General features: G+C 58.7%; 1 protein-coding gene across 3 annotated transcripts; it reads right to left on the minus strand.

The window, feature by feature from the left end:
- Positions 1-610: 610 nt before the first annotated feature.
- ULK1 (unc-51 like autophagy activating kinase 1) lies at positions 611-22739 on the minus strand. 3 transcript variants are annotated; one of them, XM_055405020.2, is made up of 28 exons: positions 22406-22739; positions 21978-22070; positions 21855-21896; positions 14122-14154; positions 13781-13817; positions 12908-13081; positions 12758-12831; positions 12348-12449; positions 11253-11311; positions 11079-11161; positions 10585-10635; positions 10163-10251; positions 9158-9311; positions 8385-8445; positions 8093-8182; positions 7489-7614; positions 6927-7075; positions 6717-6803; positions 5650-5918; positions 4795-4988; positions 4417-4526; positions 4185-4328; positions 3541-3734; positions 3271-3443; positions 3066-3184; positions 2570-2727; positions 1600-1735; positions 611-1515 (listed from the first exon to the last, which is right to left on the minus strand). In XM_055405020.2, the coding sequence occupies exons 1-28, from the start codon at positions 22514-22516 to the stop codon at positions 1460-1462; spliced, it is 3168 nt and encodes a 1055-aa protein (XP_055260995.2). In that variant the 5' UTR covers positions 22517-22739; the 3' UTR covers positions 611-1459. The 3 variants fall into 3 exon arrangements, with proteins under 3 accessions (XP_055260995.2, XP_088684217.1, XP_088684216.1); XM_088828091.1 differs by having other exon boundaries at positions 9158-9353; XM_088828090.1 differs by having other exon boundaries at positions 9158-9368.
- Between the last annotated feature and the right edge of the window lie 4422 nt (positions 22740-27161).

Raw genomic sequence — 27161 nt, forward strand, 5'->3', positions numbered from 1 at the left:
GCGAGTGGCTACTCCCATGGCACTGGCCTCCCAGTGGCCCTGATTCCAGCTGATCATAAAGCAATAAATACGAACACATTCTGTGTTGGAGGAGAAACTCAAGTCACTGGTGATGAGACAGAAACGGGTCCCAGGGCTGCTTGCTGCTTTTAGGTCCAAGCACAGAGGCAAGATTTCAAGTATCACCGAGAGAGAAACACATGAGGGTCTCCGCCTGGGCCTGGGGTGAGACCTCAAAGCTGTGGGTGATGGACTGGGGCCCCCTCTGCAACCTTGTGAACAGGTTTGAGAGGAGTTGGGCAGATCAGGGAAGGGCACCCTAGGGCTAGGAAGAGGGCTTTTCTGCCAACCCCCCCACTGTGGCCAGGACCTGGGTGTGTAGGGGGTAACTTGATGTCAAAACCTACTGTGAAAGCTGGACTGGGAGGCTTTTGCACAAATACGGTCATCACCTGCCCACCATCTTCAGGCAGGAAGCGAGGGTGAGGGTAGGGCAGACAGCCAAGCGTAGACCACACGTGCCCAGCACCATCAGCCCCCCAGGTCTCGGTATCGCTGCTGAGGCTGTCCCTGCCCTGTTCCCATCCTTTGAAAACATCAACTTGTATGAGTTTCTTTAAAAAAAAAAAAAAAAAACGAGAAGTAAGAGTTGCAGAAAATAAGACACGTTTTAGGAGAAAAATGTGAAAGACTGCAACGTCTGTGCTGGGTTTTGGAAGCTCGGTGCTTCGTACTGTCCGTCCCTAAAAGAACATTTAAATAAGACGGCTATCTCCCGAAGAGGGTCCCGGGCGGCGGGCACAGCTCATGTGCTCACGGGGCTGTTTATACACGTACATGAGAATATGGGTGTGCACACACGCCTCATAGTGCAACAGCCGGGACCGAGTGGCAGCCCCGGGTCCAGTCCGCCTGCATAAAGTGCTGGGTGATTCACAAAGCTGGGTGGTGGTCTCGGGGAAGGGCAGAGGAGAGAGCCAGGAGGATACACCTTTTCCTGGGTGGATCCACTGGGCAGGCCTGGCGGCTTTGGCTTGAGTGGACATCATGGTCTCAGGGCCTCTGTCTTCAGCATGATGGCTCCTGGGGTCTGGGTGGGGTTGGGATGCCCACACATCCCCACCTGCCATCGAGGCAGCCGAGAGAGAAGTTCAGATTGCTGGCTGGGCTAGGAGTTCTGCCCATCAGTCAGGCCAGGGGACTGGCCTGTGCTGAGGTTCTGGGTGGGGCGCTCCACCGCCCTGAAGTCCATGGCCGAGGAGCCCAGGAGATGGAGAAGTGGCTTGAGGCCTGGCTCTGGCCGCTGGGTGGGGAGCCGAGGATCTTGCCCCAGCACCAGCGAGCAGTGTCAAGGCCACAGGCTTGTCTCTTTCAGCCCGGCCAGCACACTGCTCCCCGCCCCATGGGTCTGCAGAGAAGGTCCAGTCCTTTCGGCACCACAGGCCGGGCCTCCAAGAGGTCAGGCACAGATGCCGGTCAGCAGGGCTGAGAGTCTCCGCTCAATGCACAGCTTGCCTGCAGCGAGGGAGGGAGAGAGGGTACCCAGTGAGTGGGTGCCTGGCTGCCCCCTCCCACTCCCCCGGGCCCAGCGGCACTGACACTTGGCGATGTTCTCCACGTCCGCCTGGTCCGTGAGAATCTGCTGCAGCCCCTCCATGAGCAGCAGGGCCTTGTGGTAGCGCTGGACACAGTCCTCCCGGCGATGGAACATCTCGTCCAGGGCGGCCGACTGCACCTGCCGGGCAAAGGTGGAAGCTGGGTTTGGCTGCCCCTCAACAGGGAAGGAGGACCCGGGCTGACTGTCTGCAGGCTGGACGGCATGAGTGACGGGGCAGAGTGGTGTGGGCACCGTCCAAGTCACGTGAGGCTTAAACAGATGCTCGCTCACCTCGGGCAGTCGGGGTTGCAGGTCAGACCCCGAGGGTGGCCAGCTCTGCCCCTAGGTCAGCACTGCCACGGGGAAAGAGCTCCCTCGGACCTGGCCCCAGTCCCTATTAGTGCGGGCCAGCGATGGTATAACTTAGCAATGGTCACCCCAGGAGTCTGGGGATGAGAAGGCAGACTTTTCCCAAACATTTATTTATACGTTGCTTTTACTACAAGTGGCTTTTTTTCAAAAAACAGAGATTGCCTTAGAAACCACTCTTTTTAGAAAGCAACAAAGGCAGAACACGGAGCAGGGCCCCTCCACGCCCCTAGCTGTCTTCACGCTGTGTCTTCTGAGCTGGACTGCCTGCACAGGTTTCTTCTACTGCAGAAGAAACCAACTCGCCTGTGAAGAGGCTTGAAAACCAGGTCCCCTGTTTTCCTGGTAAGAAAACTGAGTTTTAGAGAGGGGTGGCCAGAGATACACTTGGACTATGGAGCCACACTGTGGGGGTTGAGTTCAGGTGAGCTCTAGGCTCCCTGCTGGGGCTGGAGGGGCCTGTGTATCACTGGTTGGCAGAGTAGACAGCATGGTGGAGCAACGCCCTCTGCAGTATGGCAGAGCCGTGGCCATCAACCAGCCCTGCCCACTCCTTGGCCCGCTCTCCCAGCTCCTCCCTATGCGGGGTCCCGCAGGTTGTACCGTCTGCACTGCGTGGCTAAAGATGAGCTTCTCAGCAGTGACGCTCTGGATGCGGTCCAGGAGCCGCTGCTTGTCCAGGAAGAAGCGTTGCAGCCGCAGGCTCAGGCTTTGGCAGGACACCACGCTGGTCTTGTACAGCTCGTTCAGTTTCCGCACCACTGCAGGAGGGGAACTCGCAGCTCAGGCTGATTGCAGGAGTGGGGACCAACAGGCAAAAAGCCCCTCACTCCATCCCCGGGGCAGCTTCTGACCCCGCCTCCTATGCATTCTGTCCCAGCAATGCGCACAGTGCCTTCCCACTCCCAGACACGCAGGGCCCTGCTTCCAGGCCTTTGCACCTGGCCTTCTACCATCCCCCTGGCTGTTTCCCACCTGGGTGGGGTCTGTACCAGGTAACCTTAGAAAGGCCTTCCATCACCTCATCCTCCCTGTCTTCCCCACGAGCTCAGAGCCTTCTGCCCCGACCCTGCTGGGAGCCCAAGCCATCCGCACACACCTTGCTTCACGGTGGACGACAGGCAGAGCTTGCCGGCCCGGATCTGGTCGATGGCAGTCTGCAGGCCCGAGGACAGGAGCTCAGCCACCTTCAGGTAGAGCACCAGCTGCTCTGCAAAACTGGAGGGCAGCACAGATGTGTCAGGGGGCTGGGGGGCCCACACCCCAGGCGGCCTCCCTGCTGGGCACCGGCTGGGCACACCCACCCCCACTCGCGGCTCAGCAGGCTGATCTGGTCGGCCACCACGCTCTCCTGCAGCTGGTCCTCAGGCCCCCCGGCCACCTCACTGGCGCTGCCCTTCAGAGCCGCGATCTCCAGGATGTGCTGGACAAAGACGAGCGTGAAGCGCAGGCTGTGCAGGATCTCCGTGTGCTCTTGCTGGGGAGATGGGGCGGCTGAGCAATGGACCTTGACAGTCCCGTGACCAGACCTGCCCAGAGATCATGTCGGGTCTCGCCCTGGCCCCAGCCCTCACCTCCATCAGGGTCTCCTCGGGGAGGTCGGGGGCCTCAAAGGTCACTGCCCCCTCCAGGTTGGCAGTGACAGGGTCAGCAAAGCTGCAGCAGTGGCCGGGGGCGGGGACCTCGAGAGTGGCCTCGTTGTAGGCCCCAGGCGCTAGGTGGCGGGCGGAGGAGGAGCCGGCCGAGCTGAGGGAGCTGGAGGAGCCCACTGTGGGGAGAGGGCTGGTGAGTAGAGGCCCCCACCACGGCTGCCCCTTTCCCATCAATCAATCTTCTGCCACTCTGAGACACAAAGTCTGGTCCCCACCACACAGCTCCCCTCCCTCCAGGGAGTAGAGCCACAGTGGAGGCCTCACCACTCCCGGGCCTCCGTCCACTGTAGGTGGGACCCTCAAGTTCAGAGGCTGGGGTTGCAGAGGCCTGTCTGTGTGGGTGACAGCAACTGCCTGGGCACAGAACTGTGCCTGCCCAGAGGCAGCTCTGAGCCCTGGACCCCTGAGCCTACCGGAAGGACCCTCCCAGGGCCTCAGCACGGGGCTGGTACCCCAGGCATCACCCCTGCTCCACTGGTGCCATCAGCCACCGCCCCTCCCGCTTCCTGAAGGACAGCGTGCGCCACGGACTCACTGCAGCTTCGAGGACACCAGACGGTCCTCACCTGAGAACATGGTGGTGCGGGGGCCCTGGGGTGGCGTGGTCCCGCTGGGGGGCGAGCCCACTGTGAACACTACGGGGGAAGGGCTGCTGGCGCCCCCAGCACGAGCTCCTGGGTGCAGGTTCCCTCCGAAGCCAGCAGAGGGTGCTGGGGGAGTGAGAAGAGGCACTCAGGTTCCTCCCACCACAGTCCCCCTACTTCCCAGAGAGCTCCCCACTGGCCCCCTCCAGCGCACCAATCTCCATGGGCTTCTCCTGCAGGCTGTCCGTGCTGCCTGAGTCGGGAGCCTGCGTCCCAAATGCAGCCTTAAGGAGCAGATCCGTGAGGCGGCCGGTGCTGAGGGACCTGCAGGGTGAAGGGTGGTAGAGGTGCCATGAGCCACCCCGGGGGGTACCAGTCTACCCACTTCCCAGGGCTGGCCCCCCACACCCCACAGGCAGGGCCTGGGGAACCCTTGGTCAGCGTGCCCAGCCCAGGCAGTTGCTGTCACCCATTGAAGAGATGTGCAAACTGAGGCTCAGAAGGGGTGGTGGAGGGAGTGAGGTGCAGGCAAACAGCAGGTAGGCTGGGCCTCAACTCCCCATGCAGTGTTAGGGGAATCCTCAACACTCACCTTCCGAAGGGGCCCTTGGTGTCCTCAGTGGGCCGCAGGCCAGGGCCCAGCTGCTGCCCCTGGAAGGGCCCCACCTCGGAGAGGTCGGGCAGTGTCCGGTTCCGTGGCGGCGTCATGACCACACCTTGCCGGGCCAGGAGGGTCAACAGGTTCTGGGAGCTGGGGGTCTTGGTGAACTCAAACGCGGGCACAGTCTAGGAGGGGCAGGGAAGGTGCTGAGAATAACCGGCACAGTTACGCTAACATCCTGACAGGGTCAGCAGTGCTGGCCTGAATCTGCAAGGCTCCACGCCTCCACAAAAGCCCTCACTGACCCAGGCCTTCACAGCAAAGAAGTGAGACTTGCGTGTGTATGACTCCGTCCTGTGCTGGAGCAAAGGCACACATGCAGACATGTAGCACACTGGACACACACGTGTGCACCTATGCCCTTACACAGACACCATCAGGTGGCTGCAGGTACTAGCCCCATTTCAGACAGAAAAACTGAAGCAAGGGCTGAACTAAATCATCTGCCCATGGCGGCAGCTTAGGTTCTCTGGTGCTCTGGACGCTGGACCAGGGTCAGGATACGTCCCATCAAGGGCCAAGGGAGGTTTTGCTTTTGGGGCCAGTCTTCATCGCGGGACTCCGCGTGTAAATGGGGAGATTTACGGAGTCAGCTACCAGCCGGTGCAAAAGATCTGGGTGCAGAGGGCAGGCCCGGCTGTGCTGGAGCATGCAGGCCCCACCTCCAGCTTCTGGGGACCCTCTTGTCCTGCAGGAATCCCACCAGGGAGAAAGTCCAGTGGCCCAGGCACATGGGAGAAGTACAGCATCACTCCCACCCACCACCTGGAGGTCTGGGGCCATTACCTTGGTGGGGGAGCCCAGGATAGGGGGCAGGGGGTTCCGCTGCAGGAAGTCTGGTAGCTTGGGCGAGCCACGCAGGGGTCGGCAGGATTGAAGTCCGTGGGAGGGCTGGGGGGGGCTGGCCTGCGGGTGGCCAAATGCCACCCCCAGTGGGTCCGTGGGGGGCTTGGGCAGCTTGGGACGGACGACATGCAAGTCGGACAGGTTGGGGGCGCTGTGCAGGCGGCAGCCCAGCCCAGTGGTGTGGGGAGAGTGTTCAGGTGCAGAGGAGCCTGGGAGGGGACAGGATGGGCCCAGTCACAGCCACCCGTGGATGCCTGGACCCACCCACACCACCAACCAATAGTGTATGGAGGCCCCCAGTCTGCTCAGGATTCCCTTTGCCCTCAGTCACCCAAGCCACACTGCACCTATGCTCTACTGTGTACCTTAGGAAACAGGCACAGAGACACTGAGACACCTGCCCAAGGTCACACAGCATGACAGGAGGGAGGGCTGAATTTGAACCCCATAGTTAGGCTCCATAACCTGAAGGCTAGAGCTTGTTAAACAGACTTATGGAATTTTCTTTCTCTCTTCAATTCACAAGAAGTGATGATTATGGGGGCTTCCCTGGTGGTTCAATGTTAAAGAATCTACCTGCCAAAGCAGAAGACCTGGGTTTGATCCCTGATCCGGGAAGATCCTGCATGCGGCGGAGCAACTAAGCCTGTGCAGCACAATTAATCAGCCTGTGCTCTAGAGCCGAGGAACTGTAATTACTGAGCCTGTGTGCCCCAACTACTAAAGAGCCTGTGCTCTGCAACGAAAGCCACCACAATGAGAAGCCTGCACACCTGCTTGCCACAACTAGAGAAAAGCCCGCACAGCACCGTAAGACCCGGCATAGCCAGAAATAAAGAAAGAAAATTATACTTAAATAAATCTTAAAAAAACAAAATGATGGTTGTGGACAGGAAGACAACCACTGTTCTAAGCAGCGACAGGCCAGCCCAGGGAGGCCAGCCCAGCTCCTCTGCCCTCCCCAGCTCCACCCTCAAACCCATCAATCAGGCTGGGGCTGCACCCACCTGGACGAGGGGACCTGCCACCCCGCATCTCAGATGCTTGAGGGGAGGGTGCCCCGCTCCAGCCTGGCCGCTCAGGGATGGTTCCGACTTGGGGGAAAGAGAAATTGCCAGGGTCAACATGGGATGGAGAGCGAGACCCTCCCCTGCCCCAGGGTGGAGACACCCAGTCCCAGCTCAGAGGCTGGGTCTCCCAGCAGTATACAGGCTCACCCTGGGGAGACGGTGTGTAGGGCCGGCCCCCGCCCAGGGACAGCTTCCTGGCCAGGGCAGCTCCATGCTCAGCGTGGGACGGGGGTGATGGGCTGGCCCGTGCAAAGCCCAAAGGACTGGTGCTGCCTGACCTGCGGATGGCAGAGGACCTGGGGACAAGCAGGTACAAGCTGTGAGTTGCCCAGTCACGCTCGGCAAAGGCCACAAGCATACCACATGTCTGTCCCCCTCCATTCAAATAGTGGGTCTCGCCAGGAGCCAAAACCAACTGGGGGTCCCCAGTCCCTGCCAGGGTGACTGCCAACTCAGAGGGGCTTCTGGGAATTAATTTTAAAAGTACGCCTTCCCACTCTCTTTTGGAACTTAACACAAATCACCATCAGTTTTATAAACACAAGCGGTCACCATAGAGCTAGAGTGCCAGAACGTCCACGAAGCAAGTGGTGGCACTGACAGTTACGCAGTGTGCAGCCCGCACAACCGTGCTTGAGAGATGGCCCTGCACCGCCCAAGTGGGGTTCTGACCACAGGCGAGCCCGGCCAGTGGGGGCCCCACACTCACCGTGCTGTCTGGTACTGGGTGGGTGACTGCAGGTTCTGCTCAATGCGCTGGTAGTTCTGCACCTGCGTGGGGACTGGGATGGGGACAGAGGCCCCACATCTGCTGCTGGAGAACGTGCCGGTCCGGCTGTGGTGGGCAGAGAGAGGTCAGGGTCATTGCAGGTGGGGCACTGCAGGCCCAATATCCTGGGGCAGAGACCACTCAAGCCACCTGCTTCCCTGTCTCCGCACACGGCCAATACTGCTTCCAGTGGGTACCAGGGCTGTCTGTGGGCACTCCCTCCCTGCTTGGGACCAGCCAATAGGAAGGGGACAGAGGACAGTGAGTGTGCTGCTCCTGTGGGTTCTGAGCATCCCTGCCCCCTTGGCCCTACAAGCTCGGGGAATGGGGCTGATGACACTGGTCTCTGGCAGTTCCTACAGCCCCTGTGGGCCCCAGCCCCGACCTTGCATCCTTCCCACCACAAACCCTCCCTTCCGCTGGACCACCCATGAGGGGCCTGGCAGCCTGCCCAGCCTCTGGACATGACTGCTTCCTGCATGGCCCGGCTTGGCACTGGTGCTGTGACGCCAAGGGAAGCCTAGGTGGCCCCTGCCCCACTTACCCTGAGGGGCTAAGGGAGCTGCCGCAGGGCGGGGAAGGAGACGGGGTCCGGCCACGGCTGTCCAGGCCTGTGGAGGCCGCCAGCGAGCTCCTGCGGACAGAGCAACAGGCAGTCCCCACTCAGGACAGATGTACATACGGACTCTGGCATCACCCTCGGGACTCCATCCTGCACTGGGCACAGCAGACCTGGCTCTGCCCAAACTCTGACCCAGAGGGTCGAAAGATAACCTGAGAGCACTGCCCTTCCCCCAAAACAGGGGGCAAGGGGCACAGGGCTGGGGGATGCTTACCCACTGCACATCAGGCTGTCCGGTTGCGGCTTGGCACCTGCTGCCTCAGCCACCAGGTCACCTGTGGACAGGAGATGAGTCAGGCTGGACCCAGACACCTCCTCCTGGGATGGTGGGGGCCATGCGGGGCCCAGCGCTCTCCTGTCCCTGTTCTGGCACTCACACTGCCACCTCCCTTTGCCTGTCTGGACTCAGGGCTCTAAAGGAGATCCTGGTATCTCCCCTGCCCACCAGCCTTCAGCCAACCTCAGGCAGGGTGTCCACATCTCCCAATGTGGGTCTGTCCCTCTTCCCGGATCTTCAGGTTCCCACCTTCCCTCCTGCTGCCCTCCTTGAGATACCCTCGGCTGGGTACCAGGCCCCTCCTCTGCGTCAGAGCCAAGCTTACAGGCTCAGGGTGGTCCACTGGACACCAGGGCTGGCTCTCTGCTGCTGCTGCTGCTGCTAAGTTGCTCCCACCCAGCCCCATCTCAGAGGAGTCTTGGTGGCTAGGGCCAGCGAAGAGACACGCTAGCATCTAGGGTCAGGAGTGGAACTGAGGACCCCAGGACAGGGCTTTGGAAGGGTTGCAGGGCAGAGGCTATAACTCAGATACAGATGGGCAGGTGCTCTGGACACTCCAGGGCACAGGGCCTGTGTGTGGCCAAAGGCAGGACTCAGCTCTGACTCGATGACCAAGCTCATCTGGGATGGGAGCTTCCAGGTCCCTTCTTAGGGGTGTGTCTGGCACATCTGCAGTGAGCCCCCTGCCCACCCCGTGAGGGGCCCCTTACCTGGAAACTGGGCCGGGACCATGACAAAGTCGTCGGTGTCGCAGGATGAGTCCTTGCTGCTGCCGCCTGAGTCCCGGGAGCCCTGCAGGAAGCCGGCGGCCTCGGCCGGGGAAGTCAGGGTCTTCTGGAGCTCCTGCTGCATCTCCCCCAGGGACTGGGAGTCAGAGGGGAGCCCGCTGAGACTCAGGCCCAGGGCCTGGGGGAAGCGGGGCTGCTGGGGACGAGGCCAGGGCTCTGCATGATCTTCTCCCCACCGGGTCACACCTCACCTATGACTTCCCAGCAAGGACAGTCATCTCACAGAGCCACCTGCCCCCCAGAGTGAGGAGGCACTTCACTCCCACAAGCTCCAGGGAGACCCCCTTTCAGGTGACCCTCCACTTCTCCCTCCATCCTGTGAAGGGTCGTACAGCGTGGCACACTGGGGATGTGTACAGAGGGCAAGGCTGCCTGAACGCAAGCCCTGCGCCACGCTCAGCAGACGGGGCAACAGAAAGGTGTTCTCTCCGCCACCAGTCCAGCTCTGGTCCCTGCCTAGCAGGACAGACGGATGGACAGGTGGAGGTTCAAGTCCCAACGTCCCCAACCCTGCGCACAACCTCGGCAGACCTTACCCCATCCCTGTGCTGGGAACATGGGCTGCAGGGATCGGGTCCCAGGACACAGGGACCCCTGCATACAATCCTGCCTGGGGCCCCTGTCCGTGTCCTCCCATGCACAAAATGGTTCAGAGCTGATGCAGCCCTGAACCCACTGACGGCCATCAGGTCAGCCTCCGGGACACGAGCTGGGAGGGGGCCCTGAAAGGGGGCTTCCCCCACTTCCACCCGCTCCACGTCCATAAGCAGAACACGTAAGTCTGGTGTCATCTGAGCAGACAATGCTGCAGAAATAAATGTGGGGGCCTGGGTAGGACAGAAGCCCCAACAGGGTTCCTGCAGCCGCCTACATGCCCCAAAGCCAAAGGCAGAGGAGCCTGTAGCCCCGACCCTGCGCGTGACTCACCGGCGGGGAGGCCAGGTGTGAGGTGGAGCTGCTGCTGGAGCTGCTGCCAGACCCTGAGCTCGGGTACGAGGGCACAGGCACCGGAGGGGCTGGGGGAGGGTATGGGTCAGCGCATGTCAGCACGGGATGCTCCCCAGGCCCTGCACACTCCCACCCTGCCCATGAAAACCCCACACCGAGAACAGAAGCTGGCCTGGGCCCTGCCCCACCCCCAGAGGAAGCCAGGGAGAGGACCTGGGCCCTGCCCCCACCTCCCCAATCGCGCTGCACCAAGTCAGCAGAGCTCAAGCCCACCCCACGGCCTCGGGGGCCCCTGGGGACTACAGGCTGGAGCAGGACTGGGGAGTTGGAAGCGGGGCTGGGGCTGGAAGACCATGGGGAGAAGGGAGGCACAGGAGTCCTAGAACTCTCAGGGGACTCACACTTCTTCACAGCAGCACTGGCATCCAGAAAAGGGTGATGGAAAAACTCATCTGCAGGAGAAAGGTTGGGCCAGGGCTCAGGAGAGTCCGACACCAGAGCTCCCAGGGTGAAGGCTGGGCCCCCACCATCCCTTCCTGTGGGCCTGAGCTCCAGCAGGCTCTGGCCCCAGTCCTGGCTGCCTCACGCCAGGCGCGGGGGGAGACAGAGCCCCAGCTGGAAGCTCTTGAACACATCTGGCACCCCCAGTGTGGCCCAGGCCCGGCTCCACCCACCCTTCCGACAGTTCCCAGCAACGCTGCCTGTTGCACAAGTGGGGGTTTTTCTATCGGTACAGCTGGGAAAGGAGCTGTGGGAAAGGGGAAACCCACTCACTTGTAGCCACAGGGGCCCTGGAAGCTAGGGGTGCAGGACGAGGGGTGCAGGGCCTAGAGCTAGAAGGGCCCGTCCCCCAGGTCTGTCAGAAGGAGGAGGGGGGCCGGCGGCCAGCACTCACCAAAGTCCATGCGGTCTTTGTGGTTGCGCTGAAGCAGAGCCAGGAGCAGCTGTCTCAGCGGGGCTGAGGTCTCCCGGGGGATGCTGAGGGCACAGAGCACAGCGTTGACAGGGCAGTCTGGTCGAGGCAGAGAGGAAGCAGGCGGGGGTCTGCTGCCAGGGGAGGGGCACTCACGTGGGGACCAGCGTCTTGTTCTTCTCGTAGAAGAGGCGGAGGTCCTGGGGACTGCTGGCCTGGAAGGCGAGGACAGAGTGTGGTGTGAGCGCCCGCTCCATGTGGCCACTGCCCACCCTGTGCCTCTGACCCCAAGAGGTCCGCGGTCTAGCACTGCCAGCCTGTCGGAACACCGAGGGCCCTCACATGCATCCAAGGAAGGGGCACCCTCTCCCCCCACTCGGGCTGTGGAATCGCGGGGACCGCACAAAGGCGGAGGCCAGAGGAGCCCAGAGAAGGTTGTTGGGCCTTCCACCCATCTGCTGTGGATGACTTCTGGGTAACTGCTGTAACTGGTTGTTTGCTTCTTGAAATTAAAAAGTAGCCCATGCACCAGCTCCAGAAGAGGGCCCTAGAGCAAGTTTGCTCCCCAAGTGGGCCCTGCCTCCCTTGATAACACATGGCTGGCACATGCGTGTTCATTAATCATTCACTGAGCCCTGCTATGTGCCAGGCACTGTTCCAGGCACGAGGGTACAACATTCCCAAGGCCGACATGCCAGCCAGGGACAGCCCTGTGCTTGCCCACACGGGGAAAACAGTATGTGGGGGGGTGGGGGTGGAGGAGGCTGGCCTAGGTCACTGGGCAGGGATAGAGGTTCTGGGCAAGCTGGTGGCAAAGGAGAGCTGCCAGGTCAGGTCATGGGGTCACAACAGGATGCGTGTGTCTGTGGGGTGGGCTCAGATGCATGGGCCTTCTAGGGTCCAGCAAAGGACAGGCCAATGCCTTCCAAATGCAGGGTACACCCCAGACTTTGGGGTTCTGGTATCAATGTCCTGGCTCACTCCAGCACTGGAATGGGTAGGACGGAGGCTGTGACACTTGGTTCAGACATACACATGGACACACACAGGAGTGCCCCAGAGCCAGTGGAGACTCCGGCCTTGGCTCTAAGCAGGATAGAGCCCTGAAGTGACTGCACAGTGGGAAGCTGGGTGACCATGTCATGCAAGTGGAGGGGTGGCTGCAGGACTGTAATGACCCACAACTATGGCAGGCTGCAGACACAAGCACGCCCACATCTGCACCAGACCCCTCTGCCCTGGGCCCCTCACCTGGAACGGCGCCTTCCCTGTCAGGCACTGGTACACGATGGTGCCGATGCTCCACAGGTCTGCCTTCCCGTCATAGTGCTGGGACATGATGACCTCTGGGGCCTGTGGGGTGTACAAGTTTGTGTGGCGAGCATGGACACTAAACTGTGCTGGCCAAAGTCTGCCTCCAGCCAGGCGTCAGCTAATCAGAAAAGACACCAGGCAGGTGCCACCCAGTCAAACAGACATTAGCCAAATGTCAAATGCCATAGACATGGCAGGGAACAATTGGTATATCCACGTCGGCTGGAACCCAAGATGAGACCACAGGATGGGGCTCAGCTCTGGACACGGGAGGGAACCCTGCTCCCATATGGATGGAGGCCCCCTTTGACAGGACAAGGCAGCAGGGGCTGGGGGTATCCACCTACCATGTACATGGGGGAGCCACAAAGCGTGGCTGCCATCATGTTGCTCTGCAGGTACCGGGCGAAGCCGAAGTCGGCTGCAGGCAAGGGAAGATGTGTGAGGGGGGCGGCTGAGGCCCCAGGGCTCGCTAGGCCCCAGCCACCCCGCCTCACCAATTTTGACCCGAATGTTGTTGGGGTTGGCGCGGCGCCCGCCAGGGTTGGACAGCAGGATGTTCTGGGGCTTCAGGTCCCGGTGGATGATGCCCTTGCTGTGCAGAAGCCGCATGGCGCCCGCAATCTGCTGCAGGAAGAGCCGGATGGTGTCCTCGCTTAGTGTCCGCATGGCTGCAGGGAGACGGGGTTCAGGTGGGCGCAGCTCACCCGGGAACCCACAGTGAGGGGCCTCCTACTGCTCCCCTGCGGTCTCTGAACCCGTCCTTCACACCACCTGACCCTGAGCTGCTCTGGTGTCCCCTCCCCGCCTGCCAGCTCCATGGTGTCGCCCAGAACACCCTGCCCCTTCTCAGGTTAGGACCACTTCTCAGCAGCTTCCTCCACCTACTGCTCAGAGTAAACACCATGGCCAGCAGCTTCTTGACAAGCCCCAAGTCCAGCTTCAACCAGTGAAGGGCTCATCCAACAGGTGAGAGAGTAGTTCTCCACTTTTGGCAGGACTCTGGGGAGGCCCGCCCCCTGTGGATAGCCAGGGAACTCTGGAGTCCAGAGCGCTCAGGACAGGCCTGTCTTCCTGCAGAGCCACCAATCAGTGGTCATAGGGACACCCCGCAGGGCACTACATCCAAGCAGACTGAATGGAGCCCAGCTCAAGAGTGACGCTTCCAGACCAAGTCTGCCCTGCAAGGCCATCCTTCATGGTTTTGACATAGCATGTAACCCTAACAGGGCTTCAGTCACCCTTCCATCCTTCCCAGCAGGCGCCACCACCGTTAGGCCTAAGAAAGCTCATTCACACCAGGCCACCTCTCACACTGGGTCAGGGTGAGCCTGAGTGTGCAGCCCGTCCAGCCACGGGTGTCCACTCACTGTGCAGGTAGTCAGCCAGATCCCCGCCGTTACAGTACTGCAAGAGACCAGCCACACGTCTTAGTCAGCTGCCAGGCAACACCCTGTAGCCCAGCCCAGGTCTCCCTATCACCCAACCCCAGGACACCTGCTCCCCTGGCACTTGGGGCAGACGTGCCATGCAACTCTCAAGGAGGTCAACAGGGATGCTCACCACCCCTTCAGCCCCTGCTGTGGCCGCTGGGCTGCTGGCTTGATAAGTCCACAGACATGAGGACAACTTCTAAACCCCAGATGACAAGGGGCCTTTGAAACAGGAGGGCCCAGCCTCCTGGTCCTTTAAGCTGGCCGCCAGGACTCACCTCCATGACCAGGTAGACGGAATTGGCCATTTCCTGCAGGACACAGAACAGGCAGTGAGAGGTGGCGAGGAGCATGCCCTGTCCCCCAGTCTGGCAACCGTCTGGGAAGCCCAGCTTAGCCCCAGTGTGACCTGGGCACCCGGCCTCTGCAGCTGCGCTCAACATACTGCCTGGGCTCAGGCAGCAGCTCCGGGGGTCACGCCAGGGCTCAGCCAGTTGGTTAGTGACCAGGACATAAGGACATCTGAGGGCCAAGTGACAGGAGGAGAAGCCAATCATATCACTCTGTTTGTCAAGGCTGGGAAAGGAGCTGAGGTCCCAGGAGAGATGTCAGGACTGGAGTGACAACCCCACCTTCCAGGGAGGGCCCCCAGCAACCCCAGGACTCCAACAGGATCAGGGTCAGCTCCAGCCCTGAGGTCCTGACGGGACTTCCTGACCTATTGAGTGGCGAGTTGCGGATGAGCAGACCCACCTGGTGGGGGATCCAGGCCCGCAAAAATGACACAACTGGGTGATGAGGGCCCTGTCTCTCGGGCCAAGGCAACCACTCCTGCCTTCAGACTCAAAGATGCCAAGAGGATTACAGGTCAGTGCTGCCAGCCCACTGCTAGCCAGGAGCACTAGGCCAGCTTCCGGTTCAGTCCTTGGCCACCCATGGCCTCGAGGAGACACCGGCATCCTTGGCTTGGTCCACGCCTTCAAGTCTGAGGGGCCCGTTGCCTGGGCCAGTGTGGAACCTCCACCAGTGTCTCTACGGGAGGTACCCTTGAGATCCCAGGTCACCGATGAGGAAACAGGCTGGAGGAGCCAAGTCAACCAGGCAGGTGTGGACCTGAACTCTCTGCTCTCCTACAGACTATCCCCTCCAGTCTTCCCCAGGTGGGGTTTTCCCCAACTGTGGGGGGCTCTGCCAGCCAGGACAAGGTCCCCAAGCCCCTTCAGCACTAGTACATTGCAGGGTCTCAGAAACCAGGAAGACCCCCCCGCCCCCTGCAAAATCCCAAGTCCTCATTCCCCACCAGCATGCTACTCCCAGAACTCCAACTTCTAACACACACCCCACCCCCATGTAAGGGGGCAAGTGTGTGAGCTGGCCCTGTAGCTCTCAAGGCAAGGGGGGAGCCCAAGGGGGAGGTGGCTACAGGAGGGACATTTCTCAGTGGCCTCTGGGGGAGGGCACCCAAGGCCCAGATAGACTTGACCCCTCAGCAGTGGGCCACCGCCTTCCACCCCTACTCAGGTCCCAGACATGTCCCCATCCCCACCCAGCAGGACAGAGGACCCTGACTCAGTCACCCTGCCCCCAGGAAGTTGGTTCCACGCTCAGACCCACACCAACGGGGACACAAAGCCACTAGTGACACCCCCTGTGTAAATGCCAGCGCACTGTAACAAGAAAACCCCCCACCCTGCCGCCAGTGCTCTACCAACAGGGCCTGTGGGTCTGGGGTGGAGATACCCCAGGGAGCAGGGATGAGGTCAACAGGGAAACCTCTCGGAGCTGGCTGGGGCCCGGATCAAGCCCATTTCCACACGTCCAAACCCCGCCTCCCCAGACTGGTTACTCTCTGCATCCCAGCAGGCATGCAAGAAGCCTCCAAAGTGCCCAGCTGGGGGCCCTCCAGGAGGGGGGTAGGCTCTGTCCACAGAGGTCCACAGGGGCCCTGCCCCTCCCCCAAGGAGTGACAGCGTGGGAGCTGCCTGCAGGCCCCGCCCTCCCAGGCCAGCTGTGAGCAGAGATAACTCAGGGTAGGGGCGGGAGGGAGTCCCAAGAGGTCACACGAGGACTGGCTGGGGGGCCCAGGCCAGGGGGGAAGGCACACAGGGAGACAGGGGGACAGAAAGAGGGAGATCACGACAGAGGAAGGCACATGGAGGCTCAGGAGCAGAGTCGGAGGCTCCCAGCAGAGGACCCAGCAGAGGGCAGAGGGAGGTGCCAGAGATAAGGACCCAGAAATAACCCCGGAGATCGGCACACCCACTCCCCGTGACACCCAGGCCACCTGCTCCCTCACCTGCTGTCACCCTGACCACGGCCACCTCTGCGGACGTGCTGAGCAGGATCCCAAACTCACTCACCAGGGAGCACCCTTGTCTCAAGTGTGCCAGGGGCTCGGCCCCTCGCCTGGGCCATGCAGCCAAACGGGCAGCAGAGTGGGAACTCAGGGCCCCTGCTCCCCAGAAAAGCCCCCATCTCACCCACCGAGCCAGGGACTGACAGGGACAGGAGACGGATGCAGCATCCATGCCCACGGGGTATCTGTCCCCAGAGTCACCCAGGTCTGGCAGGAACGCTGCCACCACCATGCATGCTCGGGGATGAAGGGCCTGCCGGCTAGGAGATGCAACCATTGCCCCCCAAATATGGGTGCATCCACACCTCACGCTCACCTCCTCACCAGGATGTCCCTGTGGCCTCAACGACAACATGCTGTCTTTTGCACCCAGGAATCCATGTCTTTTGCACCCCATACCCACCATACCTACTCCAGCCAGGGAGCTTCCAAATGCCAGGCCAGATGCACTCCCTCCCGAGGCGCCAGCCCACAGGGCCCACTGCCCTGGGGCTCCTAGGCCTGGGGCCCTCCCCATACCCCAAAGGTCCTACTGGGCATAGAGGGTCAAGGCTGGGGGGTGGAAGGAGTCGCACCCACCAAACCTCACCATGTGGGATTCAAGCCTAGTGTCAGAGGGCCCCTTAGGCCAGGGCCTGTCTCCCTGCCAGTGGCATCAGTTTGTAAGGCACTAAACCAGCCAGCTGGCACAAGCCTCGGCCATTCCCTGAGGAAGTCAGGAAACGTGCCCAAGGCCCCGCCACCCTTCATGCCAACCCCAGGCCAGGTCCAACAAGAGCCCCAACACTGGGCCCACAGGGCCCCCAGTGGAACACTTTTCCAAGGAGGCTGTGTGCCCAGGCCCTCCTGCCACCTGGGGCCTCACTGGAAGTCCCCCACCACCCACCGATCCCTGAAGAAGACGACTCTCTGGGCCCCGTGGGGGAAGAGAGGTCAGTGCAGCCTCGAGGGCACAGCTGGTCAGCCCCTGGCAGCCTGCTGCCCACCCAGAGCCTGAAAAGGTTCTGCCTCGGCCCGCCTCCTCATGAGCTAAATTTGGTCTTCACAAACTCCCCCAGGGAATGGGGACCAAGTGGGCTCCAGAGGGCAGGCCTCCTCCTTAGAGGTCAGTCCAGACACCTGACTGCTTCCTGGGGATGCAGTGATCACTGGAGCGAGAGAAGGTAGGCAGATGAGCACTACCAGCCGTATTCTTGTCCTCAGGGGTCCATTACGTCATTAACACAAGAATACGTACACGGCTGAGGCGCTGGCCCCCCAGGCCACCACCTCCATCACTCCAGTCACCCCCAGTGCAACCTGAGGACTGCGCAGGTCCCACCAGTGATGTCCTCCTATTTGAGGGCAGAGAGGTCCTGCAATTCTGCTTCTCACACAACTGGCGAGGGAGGGGAAATGCTGGGTACCAGAGTCCTGACCACTCCACCATGCGGCCCCCAAGGCAGGGGGCGGTGAGCCCCGACCTGTGTGCCTGAGGTGAACGGGAAAGGCCTTCAAGGCGGGATGACACGAACCCTCTCTGTCTCTCAGTGGTGTGCCCACAGGCCCTGGGGACGGGGTTGGCCTGGGTGTCAGGGCCAGGTGTCCTGAGCAGCCTGGCACGGGCGCCCAGGCACGTAGGAGGTTGCCCCGCCACAGGGTGCTAAGGTGCTTTGCTTAATAGGATCCGAGCTCCCGGGCTGGGCCGAGCCCACTCTGTCTGGTGATCCTGGGCTGGGCCTGGTGGGCAGGTGGGCGGGCGGGCACTGACCTAGTTACCTCCTGGGGAGTGGGCTGTCTTGGCTCTCAACAAGGTGGCAAAAGCCACAGCCAGTGCCAGAGCGCAGCCGCCCACGGGAGCAAGGCTGCTCCCTGCCCCCAGGCTGGGCTCTCCTGGACAGCGCCCAGACAGGAAGGGATGCCCGGCCCCACCCTGAGGAGGAAGGCCCACCCTCCGTCCTCAGGGAGCCTCCTTCAGCTTCCATTGTGTGCCTGCGGCTCCCGGGAGGGGGAAAGGGGAGGCCGGCTGCTCTCTCCAGCCCCCTTCTTCCCGCATGCCGGGCCTGCCCCTGGTTCGGGAAAAGCAGGGACACTTCCAGAATGGAAAACACGGAATCGACACAGTCCTCCCGGGGACGGCCAAGTCCACCCACTACTGAGCCGGGGCTCTGAAAAAAGCAAGGCCAAGGGCTGCCGCTGTCCTCAAAGTTCCCACAGGGAGGCAGACCAACCCCCCGCCACCCCCAACAAGGTGTCCACCAGCCCAAAGTCACAAGAAGCTGGCTCTGTCGGCCAGGCTGGCGAGAGTGAGTCATCCAGCTGTGGGAACCAGCCAGACGGCGTGCGGGCCTCAGGAAGGCCCTCCTCCCTGGGCACGCTGGGCAGGGCTGGTCCCCAGATTCCTAGGCTGGCTGCTCTCCCCAGAAAGAGCACATCTGGACACCACACAGCAGGCTAAGGTAAGACCAAGGGCCCAACCCTCTACCCCTCAAGGAAAGGTCAGGGCTCCAGGTGCCTCCCCACAAGTCTGCAGGCCTCAAGACAGAGCACCACCCCCACCCCCCACCCCACCCCTCACCCCCGCCGGGTGCCTACCCACCACCCACCCACATCAGCCTGGCCTGACAACAGTCACTATTCCATATGGCCCCCAAACAAAACCACCTCAACAGACAAGAGGCAACCTGAGGGGGAGTATTTGTAAACTATCACAGAAGGGCTTTCCTTAATATATGAACAGTTCCAATATATAAAGAGTTCCTACAAATCAACGACATTTATAGAGCTCTTATTAAGAAGAAAGTACAGATCTAACCAGGCTTCCCAGGCAGCACTGGTGGCAAAAAACCCGCCTGCCAGCATAGGAGACATAAGAGACTCAGGTTCGATCCCCGGGTTGGTAAGATCCCAGGGAGGAGGGAATGACAACGCACTCCAGTATTCTTGCCTGGAAAATCCCATGACAGAGGAGTCTGGCAGCCTGCAGTCCATAGGGTTGCAAAGAGTTGGACATGACTGGAAGTGACTTAGCACGCACAGGTCTAAGCACTTGATATATACAGACTCAAGCTGTCATCACAACCACCCTACGACACAGGTGTACTGTTAAAATCTCCAATTTTCTGGGTAACAGAGAGGCACCAGGAGGCTGAGTAGTTTGCCCAAGGTCACACAGGTAAGTAAATGGGGGAGCTGGGCCCAGAAAGGCAGTATAGCACAGGGCCCATGCCATTCACCACCATGCTGTCCAGCCTTGGGAATCACAAGACCTACAGGAATACATCCCTGGGCAGGAGGCATTCCCAGTTTCACGTGCACAAGGAGAGATGCTGAGCCTGCCTCACTCAAAAGTGAAAAACAAAACCATACGAGATGCCATTTTCCGCCACTCAGCGTGGCCAAGATGAAACTCTGATAACAGATCTCCTGGCAACGATGAGGGGAGACAGGCCCTCTCTCAGGCAGCACTGCCGTGTCCATGGTCCATCCTCAATGGACCACAATCTGGCAACTGTTCCCAACTAAAATACGCATCCTCTTACTTCTAGGAATCCACCCTGCAGACACATACACATGGCAAAGGTGAATCAAGGAGAGTCACCACCACACTGCTGACATGTCAGAATCCCAGAATAACCCCGTGTTCCATCAGCGGCGGATTGATGAGGCCAACTGTGGAATATGGAGCCGTGAATGCCCCACAGCTGCAAAATAACACCCACAGCCACAATCATTAACAACACTAAGACACACAGTGCCTACTGGCACACCAGTTTCAACCAAACAACTCCAGACTCTGTTTTACAGAGAAAGAGATGGAGGCACAGAGAAATTAAGATACTTGTCCAAGGACACACAGCTAGTTTAAGTGGCAGAACCAGGACTGGAACTAGGTCACCTGGCTTCAGAGCTGAATCTTGCAGAAGGAACGGGGGATAATTTTCCTGGGAGGAGAGGGGTGTCATTTCTCACCTCAGGACTGAGACAGTTAATGTGGAATGACACAAACTTTCTCCAAAACACACACTTAAGCAAAAAATACCACAGGAGAACAGTGGATGGTGTGGCAGCAAAAAGGTGCATGAGGATGTGTCCTGATCCCAGCGAGACCCTCTGGGGGGGATGGGGTTCACTGGGACAGGGGTGGTAGAGTCACCTTCTTCCACACCCCTTTTGTACGGCTTCTTCATTTTTGTTTCTTAAGTCAAATCATTAATTGTTTTTTAAAGCCATGATTTCCTGGGTCCCATGGGTGTGTCTCAGTGGAGAAGATAATGGAAACCCGCTCCAGTATTCTTGCCTGGGAAATACCATGGACATAGGAACCTGGCAGGCTACAGTCCATACGATCACAAGAGTCGGATACGACTTAGCAACTTAAAGCGTGTCTCACATTGGTGTCTAAGGACTTGGGGAGCCACCTTACACTCCGAGGGCTGCCAGCACAGAGCCCCAGGTGAGGAGCCTGGAAAGGAGAGGCTGGCTGGCCCCTAAGCACTTCCTCTGCACAGGGGAAGCCACAGCACGGCCAGCCCTGGAGGAAGTGGCACTGCCCACAACCAGGTGTGTGGCCCAGCCAGGATGGGAAGCAGGGAGAGAAGTGTGTTTATGTGTGTGTGTCTGGTGCGGGGGTGGGTAGGGAAGAGTGGGAGAGGAGGAAGAGGAGGAGGAGGACAGGACATAGCTTCCAGGCACTTGCTCTCGCTGTCACATTGGACGTGGGCCCTCCTCAAGTCACCTCATGTCATGCCACAGCACCCAAGGCCACAGCCCAGCTCTGAAGGGGGAGGGAGAGGCCAGGGCAGGAGGGAGGAGGCCACCAAAACACAGTCGGGCTGGGAACTTCCCCTCAGCCAGGGGCTGGTCCCGTGGCCTCAGTAAACAGGTTTCAAAACCATTAGTCAGCACTTTGGCCCTCAGATTTGCTGCCTCAGGTTCCTCGGTCCCAAACTGGGGCTCCAGGGTCTCAGACCCGGGCCAAGGCTGGGCCCCACCGCCAGGCCCACAGGCCAGGGGCACTGGGGGAAGCTGGCCTCGGCTTTCTGGGCTAGCTGGACCTGGGGTGGCCTCATCAGCTGGGTGCCCGCCTCCCTCCTGCCTCCTGCCTGGGTGGCTGGCCCCAACTGCCAGCAAGAAGGAATCTCCCTTGGCTCCTCCCCTCCCCCAGTCTGACGCAGGGAGACACTGGCCAATGCCAGGCCACTGGAGTAATGTCAACAAACAATTGGGCGGCCCAGACAGGTGGTCCGGGCCGGCAGGATAGCCCTGGGCCTGGGCTGGGGACAGGACTCACCTTCAGGACCACTGGGTCCGACACCTCTGGAGGGCCACACAGTAGCCAGACCTCCCTTGGTGGAAAAGTGCTGATGCCCGTGGCAATTTGGGGGCCGGGGAAAGTGGGAGCTCTCCTAACATGCCCAGAGGAAGCCCAAACCAAGAACTGGGCTGAGGGTGGGGTCTCCAAGGTCCCATCAGGCCTCCAACACCCATCCACACATGGGGGTGCCCAGCTCCTTCCCCCAACATGAGATGCTGGCCTAGAACAATGTACTCCTGACAGGGTCTCCAGCAGTTAGCTGGCCTGGGAACAGGAGTCACCAGGGCCTGAGGCTGCGCTGGGGCCAGCCTGGGGGGAGCACACCCCCTCCCCACCACAACCACAGACCCAAGCCTTACCTGAAAGTCGTACAAAGCCACGATGTTTTCATGTTTCAATTCCTAGGACAGAAAGCCAAGTTTCCCGTGAGCGAGGGGACTCACCCACCACCCTCGCCCCTCTGACTTCTGGTGTCGGCTCACCTTGAGGATTTTTATTTCCTTCCCTAGGAGAGTCTGAGACTTGGCGAGATTCTTCTTATTAATGCACTTGACGGCGACCTCCAGGTCGTGTTTCTGAAAACCAAGCGTGGGTGTCCCTCAAGTGCCGAGAACCTGGCAACCCCCTGAAGGCCTTGCCCAAGCCAGGTAAGCACCTGGCAGGTCCCTGGAGATGACCGGTCAGGACTGCATGAGAGGGATATGGGCCCGGGGCTGTGCGGGGGAGATGAGGGGATGGCCATGTACATGTGGGGTCCCCGGCGGGATGAGGGGGTCTCCGGGATGTGGAGGTGGGGACGCGGGGTGCCCGGCGGTAGGGGTAAGGGGGTCCCTGGAGCTGAAGGTGGGGGGCCCCCGGAGCGGGGGGCCGCCCTCGCCAGGGCTTTGCCCGGGCTCGCCTTGCCCCTCACCTCGCGGTGGCGCCCCTTGAAGACCACGGCGAAAGCGCCGTGCCCAATCAGGTCCTTGCGCGAGAACTCGAACTTGCCCACGGCCTCCAGGCCGCCGCGGCCGGGCTCCATGGCGCGGGCCGGGCCAGGCAGGCCGGGGCTCAGGCGACGGCACAGACCGGGGGCGGTAGGCAGGGGGCGCACCCCATCGGGCAGCCCGGGATGCGGACGCGATGAGACTCCAACCCGGTCTTGACCCGGGCTCAGACCCTAGCTTCGGATCCGACTTGGGCTCCGGCGGGGAAACAAAAGAGCCGCTGCCGCCGGGGCCCGGAGCCTGAGACGCCCGCGCAAGCGCATTGAGCGCCGGGTGGGGCGGAGCCTGTGGGCGGGTCTGTGCAGGAAGGGGCGGGGACTGGTGCGTGTCTGGCCTGGGAGGGGCGGGGTCTGGCCGGCGGCCGCGCTTCGTAGGTGGTGGCGCCGGTTGTGGGGCGGGGCCATAGTGGGCGTGTCCCATTAGGGGCGGGACCTATCGGATGGTTAGGCGGGGACAGTAACAGGCCCTCCCCCTTGGGAATGGCATGGGAGCTACAAGCCTGGGCATAGGCCAAGATTGGTCCTCCAGCCAGTTCTCCTCCAGCAACCTTGCACTACGTCCTTTGTGCACCCGAGCGGTGCACATTTGCCATAGTCGCCATTAATACCTGGAACGTGTTCTCCGTACCCCAGGGCTGGGGATTGGATAGAATAAATTCTTCGAAAAACAATTACTGCATTGCAGGTTAAGCATTTAAAATTGTGCTCAATAGTTACAAACTTCTCCCCCAAACTGCACCAAACCGAAGAAATAGCCCAGAAGTCCTAAAGATTAGGTCAATCCTGGTGCATCTTTTCTACGGAATAACACAGAGCAGATTCTTAAAGGCAGAGGTGGTCAGATAAAAAGTGCTCCAGGACTTCCCTGGTGGTTCGGTGGTTAAGACTCTTCCCTTCCGCTACAGGGATTTAATCCCTGCTTGGGGAAGATTCCACATGCCATGGATCTTGGCCAAAAAAAAAAAAAAGAAGTGCTCCAAAGTATATAATTCAATGAAAGCAAGATTTCTAACAGTGAACAGGTCACTGTCATTTAGAAATTCACTGGAGAAGGAGATGTGTATACAATACCTACAAATGTATACATATATTAGTATACATATATAGAGGGCTTTCCAAGTGGGACAGTGGTAAAGAATCCACCTGCCAATGCAGATGAAAGAGATGCAAGTTCCATCCCTTGGTAGGGAGATCCCCTGGAGCAGGGAATGGCTACCTGCTCCAATATTCTTGCCTGGAAAACTCCTTGACCAGAGGAGCCTGACGGGCTATACTCCATGGGGTCGCAAAGAGTCAGACATGAAAGCGACTGAGTATACAGGTATAGGGTACTTAGTACTATATGTATATACAGTACGTTGTATAATTTATAACAGCTAACTATTGCTTACCATGTGCCAGGCTATTGTCTTTTTATATATTAATACATTTATTCTTCACAGTGATTCCATGAGGTACTTACTATTATATTCCAGTTTTACAGATGAGAACATTTAAGGCCCAGAGAAATTAGGTAGTAGGCTCAAAAGTCACACAGCCAAGAAGAGTCTGGATTCTCACAGGAGAAGCTGTTAACAGCAGTTGCTTTGGGAAGAATAAGTCCTTTTCACTTTACTCCTTGAGTACTAGTGTGAATTGCTCTTATCACCTTCAAGTATTGCTTTTGGAAATGCAGAATCTTCAACAATCTTTGCTGCCACTCCCAATCTTCAGTAATAGCCCTGGATGGTTGCATCAGCCTGTGGGAATGCAGTTCTGAGGGGCAGGCTCCCAGGCCTCTCAGGGAGGAACCCCACTCCAAGCCTCAGGACATGCGGGCTCTCTACCCTGGACTGGGGCCAGAGGCCGTCAGAGCGGGACTGGACAATGGGTCATCTTTGTTTTCCAAGGACCAGGTATTGCAGTGCCACGGGGTCAGCATGGCCTGCCCTTACCTCCTCATCTGACCCCCGACTTCATTCAATGACTATTTAATGCCAGGAGTTGCCACAGGACAAAAAGAGAGAATCCCCTCCTTCAAGTCCTTCCTGTTTAAAAATATATAATTTTATTTACTTATTTTATTTTTGGCTGTGCTGGGTCTTCATTGGGCTTTTCTCTGATCATCGCGAGTGGGGGCTATTCTGTAGTTGCGGTGGATGTACGGCTTCTCGTTGCAGTGGCTTCTCCTGTTGCAGAACATGGGCTCTAGGTGCTCAGGCTTCAGTGGCTGCAGTGCATGGGTTCAGTAGTTGTGGCTCCTGGCCTCGAAAGTGCAGGCTCAGTAGTTGTGGCGCATAGGTTTAGTTGCTCCGCGGCATCTGGGAGCGTCTCAGACCAAGGATGGAACCTATGTCTCCTGCATTGGCATGTGGATTCTTTACCACTGAGCCACCAGGGAACCCCCAAGACCTTGCTGTTCAGTGGTTGGGATTGGGAAACAAGATGAGCAATGACTGCAGAAAGAGTTGTAAAATTTCAACCCAGGAAAGTGAAAAGATTGAGCAGGGCAGACGGGAGGGGCTAAGATCGCTAGAGGGAGTCCACCCACCGGGGGAAGGAGATCTTTACCCTTAACTTGTGAATTGATGGGGTAGAAGTTAGGAGGGGGCAGATGAGAAAAGTTTTCTCTGAAAAAGTTTTCTAAGCCCTCGAGGGAGGAAAAGTAGGGAGGCTACATATGCTTGATCCCCATGGCCTTGGGCCCTGCTCAGTGGCTCAGGCTGCCGCCCTCCTCTGTGGGACATGACCACCATGGTCTGTGCCAAGTCCATCCTCATTACTCGGATTCCATATTTGCAAATTTGCCTATTCATTAACTTTTTTTTTTTATAACTTTCAAATCCATACTTATATGCTTTTACGGGCAAAACGTTTGAGTCTCCTGAGGTCCTCATGCCCTGGTGAGAGTGAGGGAGGGGACTGCCTTGTGTTGGCAGCTCTCACATTGCAAACAGGTGTCCTGTGAGCTATTTATGCCCACACTCCTTGAATCTTTGTGCTTTTTCTTGCTGATTTCCCTGTTCAAAATGAAACAATGAATCAACAGCTTGTATCAAATAAGAGCAAAAGCACACATAAAGACACCATGCTGGATTGAACAGTTGGCAAAAATGTGATTGGAAGGTGGCAGGAGCCTAACTCTGTATTTTTCCTGGAGCAGATTCCGAATCTGTTAATCCTGTGTTGGTGGCAGCGTCATAGAGCATAGGTACTGTCGACTGAAAAAAAATGCACAACCTAAAATTTGAGAGTTATGCTTTATTTGAAGGACAAAACTGAGGCCTTAAGCCTAGGACACGGCATCTCAGATAACTCTGACAGTGGACCGCTTCAAAGAGGCAAAGGGGGAGCCAGAATACATAGGAGACTTGCAACAAAGACCAGGTAGTTGGAACATCAAAAGATTACTGTTCATTAAGGAAAACCAGATGTCTCAATGTAAGGAATTTAGCACTTTCCTGTGTATCAGTTCAGTTCAGTTCAGTTCAGTCGCTCAGTTGTGTCTGACTCTCCGCGACCCCATGAATCACCGCATGCCAGGCCTCCCTGTCCATCACCAACTCCCGGAGTTCACTCAAACTCATGTCCACAGAGTCGGTGATGCCATTCAGCCATCTCATTCTCTGTCGTCCCCTTCTCCTCCCACCCCCAACCTTTCCCAGCGTCCTGTGTATAGGAAGACGCAAAGTCTGAGCTCATTGAAATCATTCCTTTCATGCGCAGCCTAGCAATCTGGGGCCGGTATCCTATGCATTTCAGCCCAAGTTGCCTCAGAATGCCCCATCTGGGCAGCTGTAATGTGATGGCTTGATGGCTGCAACATCCTTTATTCACTGAAGGATGTGGCAGGTGACAGTTTTCATTCCCAGTACCTTGAACAGTGAGAATCAACTATCCTTGCTATATGCAGGCAATACTCTTTACAGGAAGTAACTCACACCCACGTCAACCCTTTGAAGGTAGACTCCTATGGTCTAAGGAAGTGGTGCTGCTCCACTGCAAGCCCTTGCTCCTCATCCTTCTAGGTCTCCAAACCTCTGAAAGTGAAACTCGCTCAGTCGTGTCCAACTCTTTGTGACCCCATGAACTGTAGCCCATCAGGCTCCTCCGTCCATGGAATTCTCCAAGCAAGAATATTGGAGTGGGCAGCCATTCCTTTCTCCAGGGGAATCTTCCTGACCCAGGGATTGAACTTGGGTCTCCTGCATTGCAGGCAGATTCTTTACCATCTAAGCCACCAGGGAATCCCCCTAAACCTCCAAAGGCAAGGATTAAGTCCTGTTCATCTCTGACCTCCAGTGCTCAGTTCAATGCCCAACAATCAGTAAAGAAACTTGCTGAAAGAATGAAGACCACCTCTTACTTGCTTACTCAACACACAAAACACACCACCTTCCATAGAGGTGCCACCTGCCTACCCAGACAGGGCTCCAGTACAGCTGCCACCTTCTGTGAAAGGAATAGTGAACAGATGTTATTTCAAAGGGACTGATGGCGGCTCCCCACAGCCTTAAGCTTCAGAGTTCTTAAGAGTTCTGTGATTGATTAGTAGTGCCTGTCACAGGAGAGGGGAGAGGGGATCGTGTGCCTTAAAGCAGATGGAGGGCTCGTGTCTTTGTGTCATCGTGACTTCACCAGTGTAATTTTCAAGAAGTTAAAAACTCTTACATGAATATGGCACAAAAAGTGGGCTAGACGT

This window comes from Moschus berezovskii, chromosome 19 (genome assembly GCF_049115385.1).
Source record: "Moschus berezovskii isolate FMDL1 chromosome 19, NW_MosBer_1.0, whole genome shotgun sequence".
Taxonomy (NCBI): domain Eukaryota; kingdom Metazoa; phylum Chordata; class Mammalia; order Artiodactyla; family Moschidae; genus Moschus; species Moschus berezovskii.